This window comes from Lagopus leucura, unplaced genomic scaffold (assembly GCF_019238085.1).
Source record: "Lagopus leucura isolate 7727_CA_CO unplaced genomic scaffold, USGS_WTPT01 Super-Scaffold_100159, whole genome shotgun sequence".
In the NCBI taxonomy this organism is placed as follows: domain Eukaryota; kingdom Metazoa; phylum Chordata; class Aves; order Galliformes; family Phasianidae; genus Lagopus; species Lagopus leucura.
Window position 1 is genome coordinate 36,315,250 of NW_024962335.1, and position 20,864 is coordinate 36,336,113.

The 20,864-nt window shown below is 38.6% G+C and overlaps 1 protein-coding gene across 1 annotated transcript in view; it reads right to left on the reverse strand.

Annotated features, from left to right (window-relative positions):
* Window positions 1-20,864, reverse strand: part of VWF (von Willebrand factor) — a 148,968-nt gene that overhangs the window by 75,078 nt on the left and 53,026 nt on the right. The window contains exons 20-27 of the mRNA XM_042889450.1: window positions 15,327-15,465; window positions 13,512-13,646; window positions 7,396-7,542; window positions 6,576-6,716; window positions 4,047-4,166; window positions 3,284-3,440; window positions 2,602-2,760; window positions 309-444 (exon numbers count right to left, since the gene is read on the reverse strand). Of these exons, the coding sequence (XP_042745384.1) occupies window positions 309-444; window positions 2,602-2,760; window positions 3,284-3,440; window positions 4,047-4,166; window positions 6,576-6,716; window positions 7,396-7,542; window positions 13,512-13,646; window positions 15,327-15,465 (1,134 nt within the window). The remainder of the gene's footprint in view (window positions 1-308; window positions 445-2,601; window positions 2,761-3,283; window positions 3,441-4,046; window positions 4,167-6,575; window positions 6,717-7,395; window positions 7,543-13,511; window positions 13,647-15,326; window positions 15,466-20,864) is intronic.

A 20,864-nucleotide genomic window follows, 5' to 3' on the forward strand; every position in this document is an offset into this window, starting at 1 on the left:
CCTTACAAAAAAGAAGAATGACTTAAATTAGTGAAGCCACCACATACGAGAAAAGACACTGTTGAAAGGAATTAATAGATTTCCCTTTCTTAAATTCAATTGTCATCCAATTGCTCCACCCATCAAAAAAGTTCATTTTCAGGATATTTAAGAAAGAGTATTGACACAGAAGAGGATTTCTAAGCCTCATATTCAGTAGTGTTATTAGGTTAAGTCCAAAAACATATTTGTAGGGATACATTTCATCCCTCTCTCTTTGTCCTCCTCAACAGACATGTTATTTCACTGCATAAACTCTTCCATCATACCAAGATTGACAGTGCTGCGGATGATCTCTGTTCAAAACTACTCTCCTTCCATGTGGGATCTTGACATCTCCAACTGCACACACTGGACAGTCTTCTGGACTGACACAATCCAGGGATAGTTCATCAAGTATTTTCCCTGTTTTGAAATAGGACAGTAGTATAAAAATGCCAGTATTCTTGAATTGCAAACTCAATCCATTGCATTTATACTGCTTAAAAAATAATGACTGGTTTTCTGAGTTGGGTTCAAGTTCTGAATACTCCACTAGTGTTAATGTCACCACAAATTTGACTTCAAAACAGTTTTTATTTTAGTGGGATATTGGAAATATTTTACTCAGTGTATAACCTGCAACAGCCAGGGCCATGCAGAAGGTGAACATAGTTCAGAATAAAGTATTAAAAATACCATGAGAAAGAAACATTCTCCTTTTCACATGTATATTACTGATTTGTCCTCTTATTTCCTACCTCCTGGTACTGATCATACCAGAGTACTATTTAAATGTCTATTACCTGAATACTGAAGGCTTGAGTATCATATTTAATACTTACATAAAGTTATATCCAAGAAGGCTCTCACCGGTCTGTAAAAGTGTAAACAGAAGTACCAAGACCCAGAATAGCTATTTTTGGTCTTAAAAAAATTTCTTTTTGTGCTTTCATATGATATGATCCATAAAATCATGGAATCATAAAATCATAGAATCATAGAATGGCCTGGGTTTAAAAGGAACATAATGAGTATCTAGTTTCAACCTCTTCTGCTATGCGTAGGGTTGCCAACCACTAGACCAGGCTGCCTAGATCCACATCCAGCCTGGCCTTGAATGCCCCATGGATGGGGCATCCACAAACTCCTTGGGCAATCTCTTCCAACATGTCACACGACCCTCTGTGTGAAAAACTTTCTCTGAACATTTAACCTAAACCTCCGTTGTCTCAGTTTAAGACCATTTCCCCTTGTCGTATCACTATCCACCCTTCCTGTTCATATGCTCCCTTCAAGTACTGGAAGCCCACAACAAGGTCTCCCTGGAGCCTTCTCTTCTCCAAGCTTAACAATCCCAGTTCCTTCAACACTTTCACTCTGATCTTATGAGCCACATATTCACTTGAGTTTTCACTCTTCATTTGGATCTTCCTTATCTTTCATATTTTCCTCCTGCACATTTTTGTTTTCCCCTTTCTAAGAAATTTTATGGGTACAGTTAAGCCGAAATCTGCTGGGCAGCTTCAGAAGCATTAGAGCCCTGAGAGCAGTGAGCAGGTCAAGTTGAGGAATTTCCTTCACCACAGTAGCTTCTTTGAAGGCAAGCATTTTGTGAGTATTGAAATAGGCTGGTTTTGCTATTGGGATCAATACAGTAGCTTAATGACCAATGTATTAATTTATTAAAAGGAATCAACAGGTGCTAGTTAAAACATTTTTCAGTCTAGCTTTGCTTGGTGTGTGAATAGCCTTTTTTTTCTCAAAAATTCTGCTTCACAGAAGCACTGAATTTACAGTAAGACTACTTTAATCTTTGCATCCACCGGTGCAAGAATTTTTCTTGAGTTTCACGTAAATTGTTTTGAGTTACAGTGCACCAAGGTAGAAAGCTGTTCACTGGGGAAAAACAGCTAAAAAGGCACTGGGAAGAAGATGATGATGGAAAAATGAGGAGAAAGTAAGTGGTTTAAGACCACGAGAGGGCCATGCATGCCCAGAGGGACATTAGCACATGTTAACAAGTTCTTGGAAAAGAATGAATATGTATGCCAATGTATTGCATATGTATGTCTTAATTGTTTAAATGTATAACTTGAACTCCCAGTGTGCATGCTTGGTTTATCAAGTCGCCTCATATGTGTCATGAGAAATAAGGGAACATTGGCTTTCTATCTCCACATTACAGTTAGAGAGTTTCTTTTCTGGATTTCAGATAACTGCATCCAGCACAAATTCATAACTTACACAGGCAACAGCCTCTGTCATTAAATAGCCCCTAATCCCCTATCTCCATGATTACACTGCTCCCGTCTCATCATTCATGATGACAAGATTCCATTCCTCTCTTCCTGGAACAATTTAGTGCCCTCCACAGATTGTCCTCATCTCACAGACACAAATTAGGATTCCTAACCAAATTCCAACTTACGTGTCAAGAAACTGTGATGAAAATATATCAGTTAAACATTGAGGAATTAATTTCTGTATCTATATCCTAAGCAATTTCCATCCTTAGAAATCTGTGAATGTTCCTGGAATGTAAAACTGTAATTAACTGACTGCAGTAAAAGATGGACTTACCTGCAGGACAGTGAACATGGCATCCTTCTACACACTGTAAAGGGCACTTCAAAGGTTGTGTGTGTTGGCATGTTATAGGGCAAGCAGGTCCACAGCTATTGTATCTCCATTCACATTGATTATCTAATTCTTGTTTATTTAGGTTCTCACAGCTTTGTGCTATACAATAAAAGAATTGAAGGCAAAAAATCAACATTGAAGTCATCACGTCTTTCAGAACTAAGACACCAAATTGAATAGAAGGTGCACTGCATACGTATTGAGAAATATTTACAACTTAAAATAACTTCCCCCAGTCCATCCAGGGCAGGCTACTTCTTCAAATACATCTATTTTTTCACATAATGAAATACTTGGTGTAGATGAGGGAGAGTTGTTCTTGACAAAAATGATTACTAAGAACAAACTCTATATCTACTAAAAAAAAATATCTGGATTTGACTGGTCTACAATCCATTCTATCCCATTTTTGAGGGAATGGCTTTTCAAAATAAATAGAAAAGGGAGAGGAAAAATCACCATGACTTGCAATCTCTGTCCCATCACAGTGAATTTCTCCGGACATCAGAGGGAACAAAACTAGATAAGAATAGTTTAGCTTCTTGATAAAGAACTTGAGCCTTTTCCATTTACTTGTCATTCAAAATCATTTCCAGTTCTTCCCCATCGACATCATACTTACGGCACAGATCTCGTGATCTCCAGTGAACAATGACACCTTTTTGTGCACAGACATGTGCATAGGCTGCTATAGCATCACAGAAGCAAGCACAGTCTCCAATAGATTCACAGGCACAAGTGTCATACATGCAAATATCGACGTAAGGCTCAGGATTCACCTGAAAAAGATAAATTTAGGATACAGTACACTAAATCACCTTAACCCAAAAGCATTTAACATTCAGATGGTTTGGCTGCTCCACTCACCAAGAGCTGAGATGTTATGTAAATCAGTGCAGATCCTTCTGCTGATGCCAACAAGAACTCAAATGGGGCCACACTCTCAGTTGCAGGCATTGTAGTTTATTGTCCACCTTACTACTCTAAAGAGTGGATCAGCTTTATAAATTTTGAGCCCTGTTACCAAACTGTCTTGTTCAGTTTGAGTAGAAAAAAGCTTGAATGGCATTATATTAGGTTAACTTTTCCTCCACCTTCCCTCCCAAAATGCCAACCCTTTTACTTGTCTTCACACATCTGTCTAGAGTTTAGAGTGAAATTTTCCTCAAGCAGAAGTTTTTCTGTGGTTTTCCACTAGGGGAATCTTGGATTTTCCCAGCTGCTTTAGCTGTCAGCTAAATGCAGGGTCAGAGATGAGAATACCAGTTAGGCAGTCCATGTTCCATGTGCTGTCAGAGTAGCTGCACTATTTCCCTCAGCTGTAATAACTATCAGCAGAGGTCACGCAGAACTGAGAAATGAGAAACACAGGACAGGATACTTACAAGTTTTTTGCATTCTTCAAAGAGATCTCCAGAAAGAATGTTGCATGATGTTTCTACCATCACCTGCTTCAATACGTTGTCATTACACAGTGGAGACACCAGGGCCTGTTCCCAGTTGAACTTATTATAAGAGACATGTACACACTGCATTAGCCTTATTTTCAGAACCCTAGGACTCTTCAAACTGAAGAGATTAACTCACTTTAGACATTTTTCATAACAAAAGAAATTTGCAGAGTGCAAAGCAGAGCATGTCAGTTCCCACATTTTCACCAGCTCTGGAATGCTACAGTCTTAACATAGATATAATCTTAGTGGTAAGTGTTGCTGTACCGAACATCTATAACAATAATTCACAGCTCTTCAGTAGGCATGAGAGACTCACAAATACAACCACTCTTCAAAAGACAGTAACCAAGGTCACTGCTGAATACAAAAAGGCTCAGAAGTCTCCATTTTAATTTAGCTAAGAACATAGATACTAACATGTTGTTTATCACAGTGATATACTATAGATTCTACCCTGCACATCTCACTCCTCATTGCCATAATTTCTCCTGTTCTCCAGTCAAGTCATAAACATATTTATTCATATTTATGTATATTTATTTATATACATGTATATATTTATATGAATGAATAGAAAGGAAGATAACACTGAAGTTATGTCACTGCACATAAGTAAACCAACTCAAAATTCCATGTGATCAAAAACAAATATTGACTTTTGTTTTCTAATTATTTAAATATTTTGAGGAAAAATCTAAAAAGGCCTTTTCTTCCTCCCTTTGAAAATATAGGCCAGTTTTTGAGGCAAAGTTTTCAGCCTTAAAGGCATCATATGAATGAAAAATTCCACTTTTTAAATATAAAAAAATTTGTCTTTGAATTGTTTCCAAAATTTGGGGTTTGGAAATACTTTTGGACATATTATTTGAGAGCTTGAGACAAATTTATTTTTCAATTTCTTGAAAAATTGTGAAAAGTGCACTCTCACATGTAGCATAACTAGTACATCAATAACACATTATCTCCAGGACAAGGACTTAGGTAACACTTTTGGATAGCAGTTAAGCTTCTCAAAATTCAGAAGCAGTAATAACTGTAAGAGACTATTCTTTTACATCATTGTCTCAAAGCTTGCTAGGGACACAAATGGACAAGTCCAAGCAAGTCTTGGTCAAGTGTTGAGAAATCCTTTGTCTGAGGGACATAGATGGACAAGACCGGGGCAACGAGAGAGAGATAAGCCTCAGATTAATGGCCAAGAAGCAGTCTTTTGTGTGGGCTTATTTCAAGGAAGATGGCCATCTCAGGAGGTGCTGCACATGATTCTTGCCCAAGCACCCAGGAATGCCACGATGGCAGAAGAAGAAGGATAAAAAGGGGACCCACAACCACGAGGTTAGGTTTTCTGGCAACAGATTCCTCACGAAGAGGAGGTTTCTGACATGAGAAGCCTTACAACCTGCCTCTCTCCCTCCTGGACTTGCTCTGCGCTCTACCTGCATGCTGAAAAAGAACAAAGCTGTCTGCCATCAGATTCCTCACTATGGAAATCCTGCATGCTGATGGACTCTCCTGGGCCTGCTACCTGAGTCCTGCTGCTTTCTCTCATACTGACTCTGCGACTTCTTCTTGCTACCTGCTTGCTGCCCAAGGCCAGTCACACTGCTGTTGCTCTCCCCTTGTGCTTTTGCCTCAAACCTTCAAAATGGCGTGCATCGGGACCACTGCTGGATCCTGGCGGTGACTATACCCGCTTCATGTAATTCTTGCTTATTTCCTATCTTTTCTATCACTCTCCTTCCCTTCCCTGTCACTCTAATTCATAATAGTAGCCGTCCTTCCCTTCCCCGTCTCCCTAATTAGATTTATAATAAATTGGTTGGACCAACATTCGAACCGTTGTTTCTTAATCTCACACCAGGTATACACATATTAAAAAGAACCTCCTCTCTCTCCTATAAATTGGAGTGAGACAATAACATGGCAAAAAAGGTCTTACATTCACTCTTGCACCTTGCCTTTTCTGTTCATGCCTCTCTAATCCGAAAATAATAACAGAATGCTCTCTAAATAACATCAAAAATAATACAGAAAGAAACTAGTCTATGCATTGAACAGTTCATAAATGGATTAACTAAGATATGGGATACAGAAGTTTGGATGGAAAAATATGAAACATTTATGTGAATTCTTTTTGTCTGAAAATTACATCTGGCTGATTTTTTTTTAAAGTGAGTTTCACCATGAGATTTCTAGTTACACCTGGATTTCTAGCATCTAGACTGGCAAACTCTATGAAGTCTTTACCTTTCAGACTGGCTATGTTAACATTCATCTAAAGCCAAGATGCCTAGAGGCATTAAAATAATTAATTGATCTTTAATCAGATTTCAAAAAAAATTTTTTTCAAAAAATTATAAGAGTTCATTTTTGTTTATTTCTATTCCTTCAGAGCTCTTTAAGCACTCCTAAGTGATACTGTAAACAGTATTAATTACTTTTCAGCTCATTCACAATCACCTTTTCGACATCAGCACAGTGTGTATTAACTTTCCAAGAGTTTCCAAAATCAACTGGATCCACTTCAAGATGTTCATTGCTGCTGGTCAAGTCATTGTTTTGGATTCCATCAAAATTCCCACAAAGACCACACACTTGATCCTTGCAGGGAAAGAAATACAAAATACATAAATGATACATCTATAGGCTGGCTCAGAGTTTTGTTTAGAAGTCTTTTTAACCCAGTGCATTAAAGGCACCAGTCTTAAAATCTGAATTATCCCTGTCCTTGTCAAATTCCCTAAAACATACACAGACTGACATGAGGGATATTTAGTTCCCACTCTGCTTAGCTGAAAGTAGGACTAGCCTGTTCCCATGTCTTCAGGGAGGTGAGAAGACAATTCTGACTAGTGGTGCCTGTTGGGTCTGTTTGGGCCAGGACCAGGAAGTTTACATATGACCCTATTTTATTCCTCAAGATGATTGTCCAGTCACCATCACTAGTGAACCTGGCTCCCTACACAGCTCCTCTTGTGAAAGAAATGAAATAAATTTTCTCAGTCTTTGAAAGCGGAGTTACTGTTAGGCACCATAGCATTCATCATCCTAGCTCATCTCCAAAGACAGAAAATTTAGCCTTTACAATTGAAGCACCAGGTAAAGTAAGCAACCCTTGTGTATCACAAAAAAAACTCTTCATTTTCAAGCACGTAGCTAATACTTCAAGGGAATCCATCTTTGCAAAGGAATGCATGTCTGCATTAAAAACTGCTATCAACAAGAGAGGACGCAAGTTCATTCTTTAGTGAGAGTAAGAATTAAAGCAAAAAACACTTACATTGAAATTGGCTTTTAAGATAACTGAGACTCCCATGGCAAGATCCCATGTCACAGTAATGCTTTCCCTCAGTAAAATGATGTAATAACGGCCAGACTTCATGACTTCTAAGTCACTGCTGTCTTTAGGAGATACCTTAATGTTTACCTGAACAAGAAAAACATATCGTATTACCAATGATTTTCTTTTTCACTTACATCATTTTCCCAGTAGGGCATAACATGAACTCATATAAACAGTGGTTATGTCCAACCATGGTGTTTGCCAGAGAACAGACAGCTTATAGACACCACAGAGATAGTCTAAGAGGGTTTGCAAAACTGCAAAGAAATGATGTATACAAGACTAATTACATGCCTGCCTCTACTCAGAAAAGCTGCTGTTGATAAGTTAGTTCCTTAAAAGTAAAGCTTCTGAAGAGCAAATTGGGATGAAAGTACAGTCTTTCAGACTCACCGCATTTCTGCATCTTTGAATGAGGTATTGTCATTACTAAGAGAAAGTTGAAAGCTGAAACACCCAAAAAAATTTGCAAAACTGAAGTAGGGTTTATAAAGAGGGCCAGGTATATACAGTTAATGAACAGTTAAATATTTTGTAGTTGTTCATTGAATAATCCTTTTTATCATAATAATAATTATATAATAATAATGATGATGATGATTATTATTATTATTATTTAAAAAAGGGAAAGGGAAATTTTGTGCTCCTGAGGCAGGTTGCAAAAAAAAAGCTGGATTGGTATAGGTGTAAAGCAAACAGAGACACCCACGCATGGTTATACTGAAAAGCCTGATTCCTAAGTCAGGAAGCTGGTTTTTCTCTGACCATTTACTCCAACAGGAAAAGCCCTGACAGGTTCCTTTTGATGTCTCTTCATTTTACTTCCGGTGTGTGCCTTTCCACCCTGCAGCTAATGGAAACTTGAGGCATTATTTTAAAATACTTTCTTTCGATCCCATTTCAATGGCTGTGGTCATAATAGGTTTCCCTTTTCTTGATAGGTTGTGGTTTAACCCGGCAGGTAGTGGAGAACCACAGAGTCATCTGCTCACTCCTCCCACCTTCCTACTCTGAACAGCAAAAAATATGCAACTGTGCTTTCTGTTTTGATAAAGGAATTTGAGGATAGGTTTTAAGATTGCCAAAATAAATAACTTGCAACTTCATTTTCAGTGAATATAAATATAATACCTAATATTTTTTTTTAATGGAATGTATTGAGTTGTGTATGGGAACTGTTGAGTCACATCCTCACCTGAGGCAATGACTGGGAGCACAAGTGAAGGCAATTCACCTGTAATTTGCCTGGCTCTATCTCTCCTAAACCAAGGGCTCCTTAAGGGCTCACTGCCAGTCTACTATGACTACCATGTTACTGGTCACCAACCACTACAATCACTGGGAAATGATGAAGCGGACACACTGGCCCAGGTTCAATGGATTGAGAATTCACCATCTGAAAACATCACTTGTTAGTTACATCAGAAGCTATGGCTGACTGACAGCTATGCTGGACAAAAGACAATACAGTCAGCTGTCCATACAACTATCTGACCTTACACAGGCATGCAGTGACTGTGATGCTTGCTCCAAGATGTGACCGAGATTGTTACCCAACACAACAGCCCATCTTGCTAGAGGACACAATCCTCTTCAGCGATGGCAGGTTGATTACACTGGGCCTCTCCCTCAGTCTGAGGGGGTGAGATATGCCCTGACCTGCATTGGAACAGCAAGTGGGTTAATAAAGGCTTATCCAGTGGCGAGAGCAAACCAGGGATATACCATCAAGGTACTTACTAAGCTGATGCCTACAGGGCACCTCAAGTCATCGAGAGCAACCGAGGGACTCATTTTACTGGACTGATGATACAACATTGGGCAGAAGAAAACAGCATCAAATGGCAATTTCACCTGCCACATAATCCAACAGGGGCAGGTCTCATTGGACATTATAACAATATTCTTAAGGCTGCCCTGAAGACAGACTCTCAGTTCCCACAGAGGTGGGCAAAAAGTCTCTATGAAGCCCTGCAAGACCTGAATGAAAGACCTAGAGATAGCAGACCCTGTGCCCTGAAAATGCTACAGACAACATGGGCCTCCCCAATTAGGATCCAAATTATGGGCACTGATCATCAGGTAAGACCCCAAATTGGCAACAAAAATAATCTTCTGCTCCCTGCCCCTGAGAATTTAGAACCAGGTACCCATAGAATAAAATCACCTTGGAAGGTGCAGGTAGGACCGAAGTGATGTGGCCTACTTGGGGGAGATTATTGAAGGTGGAAGCTCGGTAGTCCCTCCAGTAATTGGCACATAGCCTACTGATATTGTGGTCAACACTCCAAACTTCACTGCTAAAGGGACCCCCATCATGTCGCTATGGCAGATCAGGACACCCCCTTTGGTGCCTGACATAGTTGTGCAGCAGCAGGTATCTGGCCAAAGGGTCTGGTATAAGCAGCCAGGGCATGCCCCAGTACAAGCCAAAGTGTTGATCCAGGATAGAAATGCAGCCTGTATCTTGCTCTGGACCTTCCCCTCCTGGTACCCCTGAAGTATCTGTATTACTCCCCATGAGTCTTTGAGCCTCTAGGATCAACAGAAGGAACAAAATGCCATCAAAGAGTTCCAGTGTTGCTGTGAGATCACGTGTGACACCCAGCGATGGTCTACATGGGACTGATGAAGCATAGGATGGACCTGGGATGCATTAAAAAGAGCGTGGCCAGCAGGTCGAGGGAGGTGATCCTCCCTCTCTACTCTGCCCTGGTAAGGCCTCATCTGGAGTACTGCGTCCAGTTCTGGGCTCCCCAGTACAAAAAAGACAGGGACCTGCTGGAAAGAGTCCAGCGGAGGGCCACGAAGATGGTGAAGGGCCTGGAGCATCTCTCTTATGAAGAAAGGCTGAGTGAACTGGGTCTGTTCAGTCTTGAGAAAAGAAGACTGAGAGGGGACCTGATCCAGGTCTATACGTATCTAAGGTGTGGGGGGCAGAATGGCAAGGCTGGACTCTTGTCAGTAGTGAATGGTGACAGGACAAGGGGAAATGGACGGAAACTGCAGCATTGGAAGTTCTGCACGAATGTGCGCAAGAACTTCTTTACAGTGAGGGTGACGGAGCACTGGAACAGGCTGCCCAGGGAGGTCGTGGAGTCTCCTCTGGAGATGTTCAAGACCTGCCTGGATGTCTACCTGTGCGACCTGCTGTAGGGAACCTGCTTTGGCAGGGGGGTTGGACTCGATGATCTCTGGAGGTCCCTTCCAACCCCTACAATTCTGTGATTCTGTGATTCTGCACCACATGACAGAATGCCTCCAGTAATATGGCCAAACACTGACATGAAAGAATATGAACCTCTACCATGCACTGATCATCACTCATCTTAAATTGTGTCAACCTGCATCACAACGGTCAATTGTATAAGCATCACAATGTGTCGGATCTCTGTATTAGGGAAGGCTCATCCTCTAGCTAATTCAATCATTGATTCATGCCGTGAAGGGGTGGAGTGCATGGAAACTGTTGAGTCATGGCTTAAACCACTGATTGATCACCGGAGGCAAGGACTGAGTCAGCCATGGGAGCACAGGTGAAGGCAATTCATCTGTGTGAGACCAAAAGGGGTGGATCCTGGCTCCACCCCTACTAGATCCCATTTAAAGGCTGACTGGAAGTTCCTCCCTTTGGAGTTTTCTACTGTGAGCTTAGGGTGTGGGGGAGTATTTCATTTTTGATTGTCTCTTTCCAAGGTGATAATCTTTCTAACTATAAAATTGTAAAACACTATCCTAACACTACCCATGCCACCCTTCTAACTGTGCATTTGTTAACTGTACAAGTTGCAATCAGATGTTCAACTCAAAAATCTGTTCATCTCTCTTTGCCATGCTTTCATGGGACATATCTTATTGGACAAAAAATATATTTTGCTTCAAAATCAGACCTCACTCTTGTCATCTCTTTTTGGCAATATGTACATTTGTGAATGACAATTTTCAATGATGAAGCATGTGAATAGTAACATTTTCTCAAAAATTTCTCATGAACGCCTTGAGATCTCATTAAGAATTGCAACCACTGCTATCAAACCAGACAGACAGATTAGTTTCACAGAACATGGTCAAATATCCCAATAATTGTATGTTTTTGTTGCTATTTTATTTTAATCCTTTAATAAGAATATTAAAAGTCAAAATGTTTTGATACTTATGCATTAACTGTATTGTATATTATGCAAGGACTGCCCTAAAACTAATGTCTCCTATTGTTTTATGTTGGCCTGTGATATCAGAGGCAGATGTTGGTAGCATGGCAGTAGAGGTGGAAGCTTCCCACCAATATTCCATTACAGTCTGTTGCCATGCATCAGGAGGGAGCAGAGAGGCAGTCTGACAAAATGGAAGTTGATATGTAAGTACACATAAAGCAAAGGTGTGGAATTGAGTTCCTTCTTATCACTACACCTTCACCATCACTTTCTGAATGTTTATGGAGACCCAAAGAGTGGATGTCAGCACAGCCAGGTGGTGTGTTTCAGCAGTGGCAACAGTAACTGTAGGTCACTTCTGCATTTCTGAGGTTTCACCTCAGATCGTTGCCGCTGTTTTCAATTATTTTGGGGTTGCCTGTTTCTCTTTTCTGGAGGCATGGATCTGCAGATCACTCTGCCCCACTGGTCATGGAACCGGGCCGAACCAGCCTATGAACTATTGACATCTGATTTTACAGACTGAGCCCTGCACTACTGTTTGTACTCATTAAAGTAGAAGATTCTTTAGGCAGCAGAAGTAAAGAATTGGTTGGGCAAACAAAATGATATGTGCTCATTCCTCCAGCACCCAAAAGTCTAGGCAGATCACCTGCTGTCAAGGGCCACTGCAAAGACATTCTTAAATATGATTGCATTTTCTATGTTTCTACCAAGTACCAGTGACACTCAGCAATTTATAGGCAACTTGCAGACTATGCAAAACCTGGTTCAACTTTGTCTGCTTACTCAAAACAAGGAAAAGGTAGAGTGGTTTCATATAACATGGAGAACATTTTTTGGAGTTTTCTGGTCCAGATGCCAGTTTAGACAGTACTTCTGAAAACTGAGCAATTGAAACATTGTAATTCACTGTAGTTCTGTTAGCACGCAGATAGTCTTAACAGCTATAGAAACACAGAGCTGAAATCCACCTTTTAGAAAACTTCTTTCCTCTCATGGAACGGCATGAGAGGTAGAAGTGACTCTTCATCAGTTCTTCACTGTTTGTTAGTTGGAAAAGGGAGGGTGGGGAGAGAATTGCAGTTCTATCAATTTTCCACTTGACAGTTCAAAAAGAGGAAAGATAGTTTCACAGCATAAATGTTTCAGCCATGATTTCTTTTCTTCATATGTGCTAAGTACTTCAGACAGCTATATTTGGTCCGCAGTTTTACTGGTCACAGAACAGTCACTACTTAGCTCTTCCTTATATTTAAGCATGCTTGAAATAGTCTTAGACCTCTCATATTTAAAAAGAGCTTTCCTCATATGAGTTTCATTGAACATCATTTTAAACTGAGATCTTATCAGCATCAAGCAGAAATGCCAAAATAGTAAATCTAAGGTAACTGTTGAGTCATGGCCTGAAACACTGATTGAGCATTTGGGGAAAGGACCCATCAGCCCTAAGAGCACAGGTGAAGGTAATTCACCTGTGTGATTAGAAGGGGTGGAGCCTGGCTCCACCTCTCTTAGACCTCATTTAAGGGCTGACTGCCACTGGGGAAGGATCTCTGATTGGAGATCCCTCCCTTATGTAGTTTTCCCTGTGAGCCTAGATCTTCAAAGAGGGGTGAGCGCCTTTCCTTTTCCAATGTAACACTATTCCATTCACGCTAGTTCCTTTGCTACTATGCTCCTGTATCACCCTTCCACTATGTTGACTTTTCTGATCGTAACAGTAAGCAAAAAGGCTAATTATAGTAATACAATAATTATAATCCTACTAATTTGTTCATTTGGTGATACAGTTTTCAAGAACCACTGAGCATGAGATTATTCGTACCTAAAGTTACCAAACATTCCAAAATTATAATGAACTCTTTAAAAAAAGGAAAGAAAGAGAAGCTTACATACATTTCCATCAAGCAACTCTATTTCTCCACCTTTATACAAAATGATAACCCTTTTGGTGCACTTTTCACCGGTGAAGCTGCATCCTTCATTTGAAATCAGTATCCGGAATGTCCCAGAGTTATTCTTGCAAAAATCCTATCAGACAAAAATAAATTAGTAAATCATTGATATGGACATTTTAGAAACACATGCAGATGTCTAGAGAAAAAGGAAGTCTCAAATATGAGAGCTTCTCTGAAAGTAATGCCTCCAATATATTATTACAATGTCAAAGGTGTATGTTGGTGGTATTGCAGTAAAGGTTGGACTTTCTCACAAATGTGAGACAAAGGTAACAGATGGTAATCCAACAAAATGGCAGCTGACATGGACTGAAGTAAGGGTGTGAAACTGAATTTCTCCATCAGGAAAAAATTGCACCCACTGACATTCATCAATACTTGCTGAACATTTACGGGGACCAAACAGGGGATGGGAACACATTGAAGCAGTGGGGTGCTGTGTTTAGGCAGTGGCAATGGAGACATTGTGTCACCTCTGTAGGTGCAGATTTTTATAATTATGGTTTGCAAGTTCTTGTTCACCACTAGTGAAGATTCATAGTCAATAGCAGTAAACATGTCGAGAAATAGCTTTCTGTGGCTGAGAATTTGTTCTATGAAGTAGTGCTATTGTGCTTTGTATCTGTTATAGTTTATACGGAGATAAATCAGAGGCATAACCTTCAGAGTGACCTACATAATACTCAAAGTAATCTATGTGGCAAATAAAATATATGCTGGTATGTCCATTTTTCCTACATCAATTAATTTATCTATTAGCATTAATAGAGGTTTGGGTTCACCTATTCAAGAATGATGCACACTCAGTCAGTGATATTTTAAATAGTCTTGTAGTAGTGTATATTCTTATTGTCCCTAAGATAATAGTATTACTGAGCTCTCACTAGCATCAGGACCATCAGCCTTCTATGGTAGTACAGCTGGTATCAAAGTGGAAACATATTTCAAAAATCCAGCCAAAGACGCAATGATGACACTTTTCTGTCCAAGAAGAATTTCAAGGAGAAAGGTACTTCATTCAAAGGCTCTTTGGGGGAAATCAATGGAACAGGACAATTTTTAACTGCAGAAGGCTATTATATAAATTAACAGCAGATCCATCTATTTTAGACCAAATTTTAAAATAAATTCTTCTTTTGAACACAGACTTTTTAATATATAATGATTTGCATTTGTAATTGCCTTAATTTCATTTAACTCTCCAAATTTGACAGCTCCCATAAATCACAGACTAAAGTTAGTGTGTATGTATTTATTCACCCTCCACTTTGCTGTGAGGAAAATGAGTAGTTTAATCCAGTTTTGTGCATGAAACAGTGATATTGCCAAAGTAAACAAGCAGAGTCTGTGCTTTGGAAGCATTTAGAGAGTGTTCACTAAATACTTTTCTAATGCATTCTGAAGAAGTCTGACTCAGTAAGTCAGTAGTAGAGGATGAAGAGGTGAGCAGAAAGGGAAAAAGGACTGACTAATGGGCATCTAGAAATGAGATTTGGATTGTTCCTCCATAACACACTACAGTCACACATTTTACGGCTGCCAGTTAGACACACCACAATCCTAATTCACTTCTCTATACTGTGATGTAATCTTCTAATTTCTCAAGGTACTTTTGAAGCCATTGATAAACTGCTCTCCTCTGCCATGCATCTGGCTTAGTGATCAAGACAGTGATACTGTGGCTTATGCAAATGCTAGATTTCTCTGGTGTAATACACAGGCATCATGGGTTAGGCACTTGACATATTCTTACCTGAACTAATACATACTGACATTCTCCTGGAAACTTGTATTTCATTCCATCAAATGTCAAATAATGAGCTGTACCAATAACAGTGCAGGTACCATCACAGATATTTTTGGTGCATTCCCACTTTCGACCATGACACACACTGCAACAGAGGAAAATGAATGATCTTTAGCATTTATATCATTACTTGCAATGTATAAAATAAGTAAAAGAATGTAAAGTGTAAAGAGGAAAAGTGAGACAGTGAAAGTATCTCCCTCCAGGAGCTCATGAACTGATGAATCTCCAAGGGACACACAACAAGCAGTGATACAAAATAATGACCTTTCACCATCTGAAAGAGCTTTTTAGTTTTACTTGTCATACACCAGTAATGTGTTGAACAGCACACAAAGATTTTAGGGGCCCCTAAGTTCAATGTATTTTAAAAAGAGTTGGTTCTTCAGCATAAAGTGTGTTCAGAACTTTTTCATATTTAAGTATTTTTCCAGTTCTTCAAAACAAAAACTTGAAAATAAAGAAACATAGGTGACAAATAATTAAGAGAGGAAAACGGATTTTGAGCCTTTGTACATCCGTAACGCAGGAATACTGTCTAATCTACTTTCATATGAGAAAGGTGGCACCTCTGCTCTGAACCCAAAACTTTGTTAATGACTGAAGTGTGTTTCTCATCAAGATATTTGATAAGAAAATTGGAGTCCAAGTTTTATAAGCAGGTGTCAGTGATAAAATTCTGCAGTAAGCAGTAAGCACAAACATAATTAGGGATGCAGATTCTGTGCTGAAAATGGGTTGATTATAAATGCAAAAAGCTGATAGTTCAGTTTGACTTTCTTTGTGATCAGCTTTCTTTAAATCTGAAATAAACTGAAGTGTCTGTGATCCATCCATAGTAAGAAGCACATGCAACAAGGCTTTATGAACAGAACAACTTTCTCTGCTATTCTGTTAACTCACAGTGGAAGTAGTGATGTTAAAACCTAACTCATCTCTCAAGCTCCCCTGCAGGAAATAGTTTTGGACAGAAGGTGCACAATTGTACATTATTAACTTTCCATATGTTCTTCAGCTGTATATTGTACTGTATTATTGATGTTCTCATATAACAGAATTTTCTACTCTTTTGTCTATTTTACATGCTGAGTTACTAATGTTTTTCTTGATCTGAATTAAATTGACACCAAGAAATCTTTTGCCTAGTACATCAAAGTAGCACATTTTTTGAAAAATGAGTATAAATATTCCCAGTAATCAGAACTGGAAATAAAAGTATAAAAATATCTCTGAAAATTTTTCTTGCAGGCCATTTTCAGGTTTGCTGGCTGTTGTTTGGGGAGAGGGAAGCTGTTTCAGTTTTTCACCTGTGGTATTCTCTGGGCAAATAATGAAATTCCCCAGGGTGAGATTTGATCTGAACATTCCCTTCTTTTTGCTGGGCACAGGTCATAGAGGATCCTACTGCAGACCACATGGGAATAAAGTCTCCTTATGTGTCTTTAATCTGTCTATCAGATGCAGCTGTGAGGAACTTACACACTTTTCTCTGATGTCCATCCTCAGGTGCATCTCCAGCAGATCCACTTTGGCTTCAGCCTTGAGAAGGCTCTGCTCCTGGGCTACTGGCATCCTTACCCAGACAGCCTTCAATTATGCTATTATGAACCAAATGATCAACTCACTCATGAGCATAATGTACCATTCAGTAACATTAAGTGCAGAAACAGCACATTAACACGTTCAACACTTAAAGAATATGTGAGTTTTTATTTGTTTTGTTTTTACAAGCTGCACGTAGGAATACATGCTTTTTGAATTTCTTCATTACAAAAAGAGGCCCAAACAGACCCTGTTGGAATATTTCATAATACTGTTAGCACCTCATTTTAGATATCCTGCTCTTCTTACAGTATCCTCTTAGAAAAACAGTTTGATTAACCTCTAAGGAAAATTACAGGTTAAATATAAAATTTAATAACAGCAAACCTGTTTTTAATATTAGCAAATCTGTTTTTTACTGTTTTTGCAGTACTGTCAATTTTTCCTCACTGAAAGCTAGAACAGTAGTAAATTTAATATTTGATGATGACAAAGAATGTGTTTACTCTAGTAACCAACTTTGGAGACTAAGTAACCAGGACTATAACTCAGTTTGCCCTGTGGCTTTTGTTCAGAGTCTATAGTTAAGTTTAATAACATCCTTTTCCAAAGAGGTGTATCTATTTTGAAATGAAGTTCATTCTTCTGGATAGTTTATTTGACCCTAGTAATTGGAGGCATTACCTCACAGTCTAATAATAGGACACATATGGATAGAAATATTTATTTTTTCTGTACCTCAATAGTTCATACACTTTCTGAGGAATGTCAGTGTGATAACATCTTTTGAGGTCTCCTATGGTGGTGAAATCCAAACATTTTCTGTATAAGAGAATTCACATTTGGCTAGAAATAAATAGAACTCCAACCTAAACTTCCTCTTATGTGATAGAAGATGTGATAAGAGTATGCCTAATTCTGAAAGGAGATACACTAGTGGCTTCTTGCCTATATATCTTGCCAGTAATGTCTATTGAACACCTGCTAGATTCCTCACAAGCTAAACATGGAATAATATGGAAGAAAAAATGGCAAAGCAAAGCAAGATACCTCATGTTTTCACAGCATGGGGAATTCTGAAGATAAATCAGGCAGTAAGTTAAGTTTTCATATCATTCTACCTATTTTGCTCTAGTGGCTGAACTACAAAAACCACGATGTCATGATGAAACTGACTGCATTCTTTTTGTTTCCTTTCTTTTTTTTTTCTTTGTGTGTGTGTGTGTGTGTGTGTGTGGTATTCTCTTTCTTCTTGCTCCTCCTTTCTTTAAGGAAACAAACACCTTAGTATAAACTCAATTATACTGAAGCATATAATTATAATAGTGTAACAGAAAAAATAGATCAAGATTCTTATTATTCACAAAGGCAGCAAGCCTTTTGTTGCTATGACACCTAATAACCTAAGTTTTGCACAGTACCTTTACAAAATAAGCTTCAAGGAAGTAAATACCATAAGCCTCACATTAAAATAAGGGAAAAGGAGAAATAAAGATAAGAAGATACTTCTTCATGGCATCTACCCAAGCCTCCTGCCTTTTCTGGAAATATTATGGAGATTCACAAGCCTTACTGCTAGATCTGCAGGTCTGAAAGGGATTCATTCCAAATGAATAAATTGATTTGCTAGCTAGCAGGAGACTGAGCAAAAATAATAATAATAAAATCAATAAGCCCACCAGCCACTTCACTGTGCTAACATCCACTGTTTGATCTCTGTACATTCTGCACATGTCGATGAATGTCGATGGGTGCAATTTTTGCCTCATGGAGGAATTAAATTCCACAACATTGCTTTGTATGCCTTTCCAGACACACAGACAGATGCCATTTTGTCAGAATGTCCCTCTTCTGCCATCTGTCACATAGCAACAAAATGTAGCGGAATTCTGGTAGAAAGGTTCAAGCTTTACAGCAATACTGCCAACATCCACTTCTAACATCAAGGGCCAACTTAATAAAATAGGAGGCATTACTTTCAGAGTATCCCTCATAAATGATAACAGATAGACACTATTACTGCCCTGAGGATTTTCTAATCAAGCTCCGTAAGGGTGGGGAAAAGGGAATTCTATCCCTACTTTACAAATGTAAAAGCTGTGGGATAATAATTCTAAGGTACTTTCCCAAGATCAAATTGCTAACAGAAGCAGCAACAGTTACAGAACTGCATTGTCTATTGCTTTAATCTGGGAGTAATTGTTTAATCTTGAAAACATTTCACGAAATAATAAAAACTGTGCAGTATATTTTCTTTAAAGAATGAAATTTCAGTAACATGAAGCCTATTACATCCTTTGTTATTAAATCTAATAGGCAGAGTAAGACCAAGATTCTTTATGTATGTACAAAGCCAGATTATGAAGTATATGGCTTTTCAAAATTCAATTAGAAGAAATAAGCAAATTTCTTTTGTGTAGTGCTTCATAAACACTATTCCAAATTTATTTATCCACGATTCTTAGAATGACAAATTTTGCCACTAGCTGAGACTCGGAGACATTACATTCTTCATGAATTAAGGTCTCCCATATGTCAAGTCAAATATACATGCCAAATCTGACACCTCTGTCTTATATATTGCATTTGCAGGTGTCCACATCTGGCTAGGAACAAGTAAGAATAAGAACTCCTGCAAAAGAAGTACAGAAAGAAAGAAAAAAAAAAGAGGAAGATCTGAGCTCCAAATTGCAGACTTTCAATTCTTCTCAATTCTCAAAGCAATAGTAATTTCCTATATCACTTTGTAAATGACATTTGACTTGATATTTGCTGAGAAATATCATGAAGCTTTTCAAAGTCATACAGTACAAACAGCTCTACTCTCCCTTATTTAAATAAATTTATTTTCCAGGCTTTTTTTTTTTCTGTATTCAAGAAAAAATACCTAAAATAAGATGAAGGTCTTACCAACAAGAAAAGCACAATTCTTAACATTTTCTTCATGCTGACATTGAAAAAAATTCTATCTTTAAGAAGAAATGTCACTTACAGTATCACTGCCAGAAATAAAGGTTAGAAGAATGAAGCAACAAGGCTACAACTATTTTAAGATTAAAGATTTTATGAATGACTGAAAATAAAAGACTGTGCATGGAAATTATGATGAAATGCAAATATCACAACAATGAGAAGGTGTTTCACCTCTTTTTCAATAAAATTATAATTGCATCTGTATTTTAGTTGGGTCACTTTTGCCCACTTGCAGTATAGACATACAGTTGTATGTATATCTATCTACATACAGATTTCAACTTCTCCTCCATCTTCCTCCCTTGACATACAGTTTTCTCCATGCCTAGTCATACTATATGACTTCTAGTATAACATACATCTTTAAAGAAAAAAGAAACAAGCAGCCAAAACACTGGAAGTGAACTATTTCTATATAAAAGCATGAAAACTTGTATAAAAATCTAACTGGTTGTGATCAGCCCCACTAACATAAAAACGCAACATTTGAAATTATTGTTGCTGAAAGACCAATGCACAAAGCAAAACAAATGACTCTTTAATGCTGCTGGTTCTCTGGTCCAACTCCATGCTTTTGTACAATGGATAATGGAAACACATCTCTCAGATGTGCCACAGAGCTGGTCACATGCATTTGGAGTAAAATGCATGTGAACAACTGAAATCCAAAGAGAACACTGTTTCCATGCCACTACTGGCTGGATGCTGTACACCTTGTACACTTGGGTATCTTGCATCTCTGCATGAAGTGGTACTATTCTTTTTACAAGTACGCATGGAAGGCAAAAACACCTATACAAAACAGTGAGTGTGCTATCCAGGCAGAAGCCAAAAGATGTCCAGTAGGCAAATAAAGTATACCTTTCCTGAGGCTCTTCTTTACCATTTACATCTCTAACGTTTACCTGAAGAGTTTCTGTCATATTACAGTTGGCATATCGTGGCCTTTCTGCTGATAAATTCTTCTGC